At 37.0% G+C, this 10,341-nt stretch overlaps 1 protein-coding gene across 1 annotated transcript; it reads left to right on the forward strand.

Moving 5' to 3' along the window:
* Nucleotides 1-518: 518 nt before the first annotated feature.
* LOC127445392 (thioredoxin-like) lies at nt 519-10,091 on the forward strand. Its single transcript, XM_051705440.1, has 5 exons — nt 519-725; nt 5,698-5,802; nt 6,022-6,087; nt 9,388-9,453; nt 9,624-10,091. Exons 1-5 carry the CDS (start codon nt 702-704, stop codon nt 9,684-9,686), a joined length of 324 nt encoding a protein of 107 aa, XP_051561400.1. The 5' UTR covers nt 519-701; the 3' UTR covers nt 9,687-10,091.
* The last annotated feature ends 250 nt before the right edge of the window (nt 10,092-10,341 follow it).

Genomic DNA, 10,341 nt, shown 5'->3' on the forward strand with positions numbered 1-10,341 from the left:
GAAGAAAGAAAGTCATACACATCTTGGATGGCATAAAGGTAAATTAGTAAATATTGAGAGAATTTCCTTTTTTGGGGGAACTATTTCTTTATAGGTATGTGGCTATACAAAAATTGGTTTAAAAACATAAACCTACCCTAAGAAATATTCACTTTAGTAAAAAGGCATATCCCCTATATTTTAAACATATATATATATATCACGGTCTCGCACCAGTACACTATAAAGGCTGAGTGAAATATTTAGGGTTAACCACTGCTATCTGATCTACCTAACCTGATGCCTTCAAAGGGGAGGAATACAATTAATAAACAGAAATGATATCTTATACAAGCAATCCTTTAACCCTGTTATTGATAAGGCAAAAGTACATCTGGACTGAACAAATATTGCCATTAGTACTGCATCAGTAAAATATCTGACAATTTTTCCAGGAATAAAGCTGCAGTAGCTTTTTTTTTTTTTTAGGAAGAATGAACACAATGCGCCATAATGATACTCCCACACTGAACCAAGAGTTACAGAAGGGCCATTTCTGGTTCTTCAGTGAGACGCGTTTAGGGGTAGGGCATTGCAAAGAAACGGTGTAGTCTAGCCGCTTGATTCAGAGAGAGAGAGAGAGAGAGAGGAGAGATCCATTTTTGGCGAGAGCGCGCGAGAAAGCTTTGTTTTCTGAGCTCGAGGCAACAAAAAGCGACAGAATGATCATCGTCATTGAAGATCAGGTGAGAGTGCTGCTTTAATTCAGTAACAGTTCATTTTAATTATATATATATATATATATATATATATATATATATATATAAAAACAGTGCTCTATTACAGAGGTGGACACGTTTTGCTGACTAACTACACGCAAGTCTGTAGCTTTCCATCAAGCCAATTTAACTGTCAATGTATTTAGTTTGGGATACCTCACACAACTGTTGGATTCCTAAGTAGTAGCAAGACATTAAATTATTTAAAAGGTCAGTTCAAGTTGCGATTTTGCGGCGTATTGGTGAGAGTTTTAGTTTGTTAGCCTATCTGCTAACCAATTCTTTTCATCTACCGGATATCAACAAGTCACAATGGCATCCGACAGAGACAAGAATGATTAAGCGAACCAAATCCCGTCTTTTAAACCAGGTTATTAGGATTGGAACCGTTTTATTATAAAAGCATGACCCAATTTTAGTGAAATATGCGGAGTTCATACTGCCTCATATTACATCAGTTGCGGCCCACTTAAACACACTGTGGTCTAAACCTACCATTAAAAAAGGATATGTTCTCATTTACAGTTTTCACAACATTACGTATTACACTCATCAATCATTTGGTTAACCTCGGTGATCCGCTCGATGCGACATGCATGAAGCGCGCCATCTCATCACGAGGGCTTAACACTTTTGAATTCTTTGCGAGGACATCTTTAGATGTCAGCAGCACGTTGATTTGCATGAACTGTAATGTGAATGAGGGGAAGATGACAGACACTCCGTTATGTGATGTGTTGTGTCGAAGTCTGATTCCCCCTAGCCCCGCCCCCGTCCTAACGGCAAAGGAAGTGCGCGTTCTCAAAAAGCTCACCCCCGAGATGCTGTGCTCGTACCACTGAGGTACTACGGAGAGCGCTAAGGCTCAAAACTAGTGTTTTTAACGAGTTTTATCTGTAGAATGTTGTATTCTAGAAGTGAAAGGCAAATTTCATGACTGTCTAGTTATATTTTGAAAATGGGGTAACAGAACCTATGTTGCGTTTTTTTTACGTCTTTATGAACACAAACACCTACTGTTATTTCTATCAATACATACTATTATATTTGTGAGAGTTTTCATTTTGAATGGTGTAGACTTTTGGAATAAATGTGTGCTCACTCACATAACTGTGATTTTATAGGCTAAATATGCGACCGTTCTCACAAGGCACAGTACCTGGACATATTGATCATATTTCTCTTTTTCCCCTTAGCCCAGCTTTTTTTTTTTTTTTTAGAAATGCAATTGCGTGATTTGGCCACAAGAGAGCTCCGTTGTCCACTTTAGTTCAGCTGTTTACAGTAAAACTAAATCTGATGGTTTTCTGTCCCAACAAGTACACTTTCACCACAGTTTACTGAGAAAAGTTCAAAAGAAAATGTAGATTTAAGAAAAACATCAACACAAGTTTTTAGGTTTTATCTTTGTCTTAAAACCACCCCCTTTATAGTGGGGGATTGCATCCTGACAGCTGAGAAATATTACTGTCTTATACTGTTCCTCCTGTGTTCAATAAGAGAGAAATTTCTGTGTGTAGCATGCTGAATCTCAGTGAAACATAAGGAAGGAACTAAAAGACCAAAAACAGACAGTTTAATGTTTTTTACATACTTGTGATTTTGAGATTGATATTGTTTGTTTTTCATTGATTTTGAATGTTTTAAATTACTTTGATTTTTCCATATATTTTATTTGTAATATTTCTTTAATTCCCACGTTTTAAATGGTATATTGTTTTCTTAATTTTTTTGTTAATGTGTTAAATATTGTCCATTTAGTTTTGTATTTACTGAAATTTGTAGTGATATATAACAAATTATCACCATCTATATCTTTTGTGAAAAACATTTAGACAGCAAGGCAAGCTGCTACCGTGCTGGTTTCAACTAAAGTTAACTGTATTGTATATTCTTAAAGGTAAGTATGCACAATTTTTTTTTATTTTTTTAATGGTATTAAAGTATTCCATGTAATGCTTGTATGAACTTTCTTTCTTATTGAACACAGAGCAAACAGTATCTGACAGTATCATTCCCAGCTGTCAGGATGTGTTCCCCCTGCTATGATGGACAAATTTAGGGATAGCAGGCTACAAATCACAGGACTTATGTGTTGTGGGGAAACAAGACAGCAGTATGAATTTGACATGTATGAGCTTTCTTTCTTATTGAACACAGGGGGAACAGTATCCAACAGTTGCGAGCTCAGCTGTCAGGATGCGTTCCCCCTGCTATAATGGGGGTGGTTTTAAGACAAATATAAAACCTAAAAACTTGTGTTATTTTATTTTTTTTATCTATAATTTGTTTTGACCTTTTCTCAGTTAATTGTGATGAAAGTGTACTTGTTGGGGCAGAAAACCATCAGATTTAGTTTTACTCTAAACATCTGAACTAAAGTGGACAACAGAGCTCTCTTGTGGCCAAATCACGCAATTGAATATTTGGAGTGGTGGTGGTGTAGGACTAAAGCACTGAACTGGTAAGTGGAAGGTTGTTGGTTCAATTCCCACAGCCACCACCATTGTGTCCTTGAGCAAGGCACTTAACTCCAGGTTGCTCCAGGGGATTGTCCCTGTAATCAGGGCACTGTAAGTCGCTTTGGATAAAAGCGTCTGCCGAATGCATAAATGTAAATGTAATTGCGTGAAAAAAAAAAAAAAAAAAAGAAGCTAGGCTAAGGGGAAAAATGTTCAGGTATTGTGCCTTGTGAGAACGGTCGCATATTTACCCTATAAAATCACAGTTATGTGAGTGAGCACACATTTATTCCAGAAGTCTACAATATTCAAAATGAAAACTCTCACAAATATAAAATTATTTATTGATAGAAATAACAGTAGGTGGTTGTGTTCATGAATACATAAAAAATGCAACAAACATACGAGCACAGCATCAAGGGGGTGATCTTTTTGAGAACGCGCGCTTCCTTCGATGTTAGGATGGGGGTGGGGCTAGGGGGAAACAGAATCCAACGGGGAAACAGACTTCGACACAACACTGGAATCAGTTTCACATTCCGTGATGGAGTCAGTGTGCATGGTTTTCCACCGGTAAATGTGCAGCTGTAATGCAGTTCGTGCATTTCTTCTCCGCCAACGGAAGTGAAAAACAGGTCAAAACATCAAGCAAAACTCGCTTTCCGCACTGCTCTCATATTCTGGTTTTGTGTAAGCAAATTGAAAACATCTTTTAAAGGTACACTCTATTTTTTCCCTATTAAAAACTTTATACTCCTAAAGAAATTAATAGTAATTTTGAAACATATGTATAAAATCATGACCACTCACATGAAATGAGGACTCTAGTCATATCAGTAACCTTATAAAAGCTGTTTTATTCTACATGAGGCAGGGGCACACTTATGGGGGCTGCCATTTTATAATCACATGACCAGCTGAATACTACTCAATCTCAATCTCAGTAACAGTCTTGTTTTTGGACACTTTCACGCTTGGATTAAATTAATCATGGCTGATTGTGAAAAGTGAATTACTACAATGGTATCTGTAACTGAAAACTTATTGATTTTGAATGATGCTGCATGCACACCACAAGGTGTCACTGTAAGTCCAAGATGACACAAACAAAAAGTTACTGAGTGCACCTTTAAGTGAACAAATAATTCTCGTGTCGTTCACTTCCGTTGTTTCGGAGGGATTGACTCAACATAAAAGACGTTCATTTGTCACCACCTAGTTGGGGGAAATATGCAATCTCCAGAAACAGTCACTGAACGAATCAGGAAGAAATCTAAATTAGCCTTGAATCAAAATTCCCATCACTGTTTGGAAAGCTGCGAACACAGACTGATTCAAATAGTGAAGCATCACAGTGCTGTTGGACTGTATATCAGCACGCTTTCAGTCAGTTTCGCAAATGCTTTTCCACCATCGAGCCGAATGTTTCTGAGTATGGTATGGAATGGTTACATTAGCATTTCCACAGCTTATTAACACTCAAAATATATCAATATATTCTCATATACTACTTTCATATAATACTTGCATAATATTTTGTCAACAAATATCCTTTTAACTAGTTTTACCTTTCTGCATGTTCGTGTCCGGTGGCAAACACAAGCCCTCAACATTTGATGGTAAACCTCTTGCCTTTTTCTCTTTGCTTTCTTTTTTGCAACATGGTCCCTGTCTTTCCTGTGTAATAGACAGAGTAAAACGAGGGGAAAAAAGCAGTCCTAAAAACTTAAACATGCGATCATCCTCCATAGCGCACTCGCTCCAGTGTTTTTCCTCTAACGCTGTCGCCACAGATGGATCTGTTACATACATTCTCCTGATTTCACAGCACCACAGTGGAAAAAGAAACCTTAACCGCACCAACTAGCTCGAATCAGCACGGAACAGCACAGTTTTGCGACGAGAACTGTTCGGCCCGATGGTTTTACTGACCAAACACTAGGTGGTTCCAAAATTGAAGCTTTACTGTTTTTTGGTTCAGGTTTCAATAAGAAGCAATGTAAAAACTACTGAAACGAGTGACCCAGATGGAGAACAACAACCACTTTAGGTGTTAGTTGGAGTAAAAATAAGTTCAGGCTCAACTTTTGCAGTTGTTGGTTGTCAAAACTCAAAGTAGTCAATGATATCAATGTTACTAACCTCGGGCCATTGCTTCATGTCATCAACCAACTCCTTAAACTTTAATGGGTATGTCACTTTCAAAACATGCTCATCGCAACTCTGGAAAGTATAGGCACTGTGGAGCTACATGTTTTTATTATTTGGCAATTTTTACAAATGTTATAAGCTAAACATCATATTAGCTGCTAAAAACATACATCGATGTGAGTGAAAACACTGGAGACCGGACTACTAAAACAGGGTTTCGATATGACTCACAGAACACTTACACGTTCGGAAAAAAAGGTGGAAGCACTTTGCACTATTTATTGGTGACAGAAAATGAAATCCATATTTGACTCATGTGTTTACAGGATGCCTTTAACAAAGCTCTTGCTGAGGCAGGCGATAAACTGGTAGTGGTTGACTTTACAGCTACGTGGTGTGGGCCTTGTCAGAGCATCGCTCCATTTTACAAAGTAAGCGATCATTTGTCTTATTCAAAGACTGTGCTCAAAATTGTATTACTGGTAATATTAATGCAATAATTTGTACATACACTTAATTTTTTATTGAGAAGACTGTCAAAGGGACTGCTTTCAGAACTGCGTTTTCAACATTTAGACATTTGAGTAACTGTTGCCTAATGGGAATTTACTCATTTGATTGACTTTATCTTTGGCCTTTTTCACTACTAGGGTCTTTCTGAAAATCCTGCCAACTCTAATGTGGTCTTCCTCAAAGTAGACGTGGATGATGCTCAGGTGAGATAGTTAGTAATTGATTTCTAGTACCATGCAGTTTTGCAAATTCGGTAAGCTCATTTCCTTAATCAAATTGGAGTACTGTGGTAATTGTGCCAATCCCTAAACACAACGGCACCTGAATACTAAATATGACTAAAGCCAACAAGCCTGTCCGTTATATCTGTATTGCAAGTGTAGTGTTGTAAAATTATATAATTAATTATACCCAACAATATGAAGGAAATGGGTAGTAATTCTGCAGCAGCTTGCAGAGTTCATGCCACCTCATGTTACTTTGTGGCTTATGAAAATGCACAATACAAATACAATGTTGTGATATACTGTACACTCAGAATCATGCAGATACCGGTCAGGAGCTTCAGTTAACACCATCAGAATGGGAAAATATATGTTATCTCAGTGATTTCAACCGTGGCATGATTGTTGGTTCCAAATGAGCTAGTTTGAGTATTTCTGTAACTCCTGGGATTTTCACACATAACAGTCTCTAGAGTTTACTCAGAATTGTGCCAAAAACAAAAAACATCCAGTGAGCGGCAGTTCTGAGCACGGAAATGCCTTGTTGATGAGAGGTCAAAGGAGAATGGCCAGACTGGTTCGAGCTTACAGAAAGGCTACGGTAACTCAGATAACCTCTCTGTACAATTGTAGTGAGCAGAATATCATCTCAGAATGCACAACTTGTCAACCTTGAGGCGGATGGGCTACAACAGCATTGGGTTCCACTTCTGTCAGCCAAGAACAGAAAGCTGAGGCTGCAGCGTGAACATTGATATGAACATTAACTGAAGCTCCAGACCCGTATCTGCATGATTTTATGCATTGCACTAAGGGCTGCCCCCTAATAGTCGTCCAAATGTTTGTTGATGAGAAGAGTCTTGGTCGACCAAGTTTTGATTGGTCGGTTGGTCGCAGGAAAAAACCCCCACAGGAAACCACGAACACCGGTATTACTGCTGGTTGGACGCTAGGTGGTGCTATGGGGTGATTTTCGTTAAGCAGGGTTAGGGTTAAGCCTACACAATAAAGCAAGACACCTTAATTTCAAACTTTATTTTTTATTTATTTAATTAAAAATTCAAATGAAACTGGAAAAAAATTAAGTGCAATTAAAATGTGTGTTTTTGAAAACCTTTTGAAAGATGGCTTTACAACAGTTGTGAAGGGCAACATCTCTCTGGCAAAGAACCTACTTCATCTGTGCATTCTCTACTGGTTGGGTATTTCGTTGTCCGAGAAAATACATCATGTGTGTGAATAAATTCGTTTTGATCCCTCCTTCATGATATATATATATATATATATCGCAATATCCAACCTACATTGGCAACCCCTGGTCTTAGGGATCAGTGGATATTCTTGCTTTTGTGATTTTGCATTGAAAATTCAATTAATTTAAAAAACGAAAAACTTAAATCCAATACATTTCTAAATTCAAATTGCACTCCAAACGAAACGAAAAAGCAATTAAAATAGTGATAAAAAAAAGAATATATATAAGTAACCACCTTTCCATTTACCGTCAGGCAAGTATCTGTCTAAACATGCAGGCGGAAGGTTACTTACACAAATGAAGACATAAAAACAAATATAAATGTAAAGATAATAATTATATTGATGTATAATAATCACTGAAATATAAATCATGGTTCGAGGTGAATGTGTTTTTGTATTATTTTATGTTTTAATCACAGATGTATAGGCTACAGAGTTGTGGTCACAATGAACTGCTTTGTGGAAATAAAGCGAACTGAACTCAAAGCACCTCCTGAGCTGAGATGAAATTATGAAGAACCTTTTACATGCACGTGTTCCACGAGCCTCCGTACAAACAGCGTGTCATACATGCGCATAGACGGCTTTTTTGTCATCTGTTCTTAATAATATAATAAAGTGTGTTTCTTCAAGTGCGTGTCAGTGTCTCTACGGGCAAATAATTTGTAATATTAATTTGATAATAATAATAGCCTAATAATAATAATGATGATAACAATTTAATACATTAATGGAAAAACGAGCCAAATATCGTCTTGACATCGTCAAAGGCATCAGCTATTAGTGATGACTCTGACCATCTTCAATCCCCGAGATCATCGTCTGTCAGCACAACCCTAATGTGTATTTCTCTCTATAAATTAACAAAATGTTCAGACAGTCTCCTTGCTGGTTTTTCCGACATATTCAGAATCATTACCGCTTTCGCTGGTGTCGCTGCAGCTCGCTTTGTGCGTGCGCTTGTCAAATTTATATTTTAAAGTCTCATTATTACGGTTTAGTATTTCTCTGTAATGTAGAACAGTGTTAGCAATGTTACTTATAACATTCTTTCTCAGCCCTGGAACTCAAACCATTTTCTGATGCCCTCCCAAAATATATATATTTATGTAATTAAATTAATATCATAAATGTGCGACAACTAGTCGACTAATGGCTTAAACTAACAACTACTAGTCGACTAGGAAAATCTTTGGTTGGGGGCAGCCCTAATTGCACTGCTGCCGGACAATTGGCTAATTAGATAATCGCATGCATAAGTAGGTGTACAGGTGTACCAAAAAAAAAAGAAAAAAAAAAGATTATTTTAAATCAGATTTAGTTTGGAGTAATTACATTCTAAATGTTATTATATTACATGAATAATTTTATAATTCTAATAACACGTGTTTGTGTCAGTTCCCTTGTGCACCATAGATTGGCAAAAACTGACTTGATAGCAATAGACAATATTGGTTATTTGCAATACAGTGAAAAATGTGTGAATAGGAAACTGGCCAGTTGTGTTAGAGACAGTGGTAATGTTTCTGAAACTGGCAAAATAGTCTTGATTTTGGGCTGATCGTGAATCTGACAGCAACTCTTCCCACTTGCTCATGTTCTTTTCAGTCATGTGAGTAGTTACACAGGGAAGCAATTGGAATCTAAAGAGGATCATTGAGTTTGGATTTTCAAACAATAATACTGTTTAGAGGGAATACCTTGCATTTTTTTATTGGCACTAATTTAAAAGATGAGACTTTTATATTGTTGAAACATGAGACAAGTGTCTTGTCTGTTTTTAGGTGCACTTAAGTTTAAAATACACCACTAGAGGGTAGTAGAATTTAATAGTGCAAGAAATACTGTAGTGACATTCCAAACATGCCTTCATTTGGGTTTGATTTCTTCCTCTTAATGCACCTTGCAAATTCTTTTGACGTGGAGTTAAATTCTTATGTTCCATTGACCTAATTCCATATTGGTTTATTTTTTTTATTTATTTTTTTACCTTGAACATGTTCTGTGATTTATCCTCTGCAGGATGTGGCCCAGTCTTGTGAGATCAAATGTATGCCAACATTCCACTTCTACAAGAATGGGAAAAAGGTTTGTTCTGTTGTTTAATAAGTCCTGCATAAAGCCTCCAGTTTGAACCAATAATTGGCACACATTTTCAACTTGACAAAGATACAGATAACTTGAGGAATCTCTATCATTATGCAGTGTTGATTTTCCTTCCAGTTAGTGTTTGATTGATTTCATTGTTTGTTTCATAGGTGGATGAATTTTCTGGGTCCAACCAAGCTAAACTGGAAGAGATGGTGAACAACAACAAATGATCAGCCCTAATGAGATGGCCTCATAAGTTTCCTGTGCAGCCCAAGCTCCAAGTTTACTAACAATAACACCCTGAATTTCATTTTCTAATTAAAGATTTTCTTAGAATGATTTTAGCTTGTAAAAATCTGCCTTACCTATTTATCATCATTTCCATAATTAACGATTACCTCTGTCTGTAGGCTCTTTAAACCTGTGTGTTAAAACTCAGCTTAGCAAAGGTCAATAAATTAACACAATTATAAAAAACAAAAAATACGATAATACATTTGTTTATGTGTCTTTGAAAATGTCCCACTCTACACTATTTCAAAACCAAGTCTTCTGAAACTTGCTTTTCATGGAGAAAATGTTTTTGTGGTTTCAAATTTTTCAAATTAAAAAGAGAATTGTGTTATGGAATTAAATACGATTTGTCAGATTTCTTAAACCCATTTGTAACAGCATAAGGATGGGCAAGGAGGAGGCGGGAACCAGCTGAATAGTCAACATAAAGGTTTAATGATAAAAATGAACTTAAAACAACATAAACGAACACAGACACACATGCAGCACGGCCGCATACGTCTCTCTCGAACTGGTGTCTCCGGCTCCCCTTTATCTCGCTCTCCCGCTGATCAGCTGATTCAGCACCAGCCATCACGGCCTGGCCATGTC

The sequence above is a fragment of the Myxocyprinus asiaticus genome, chromosome 8 (assembly GCF_019703515.2).
Source record: "Myxocyprinus asiaticus isolate MX2 ecotype Aquarium Trade chromosome 8, UBuf_Myxa_2, whole genome shotgun sequence".
Classification (NCBI taxonomy): domain Eukaryota; kingdom Metazoa; phylum Chordata; class Actinopteri; order Cypriniformes; family Catostomidae; genus Myxocyprinus; species Myxocyprinus asiaticus.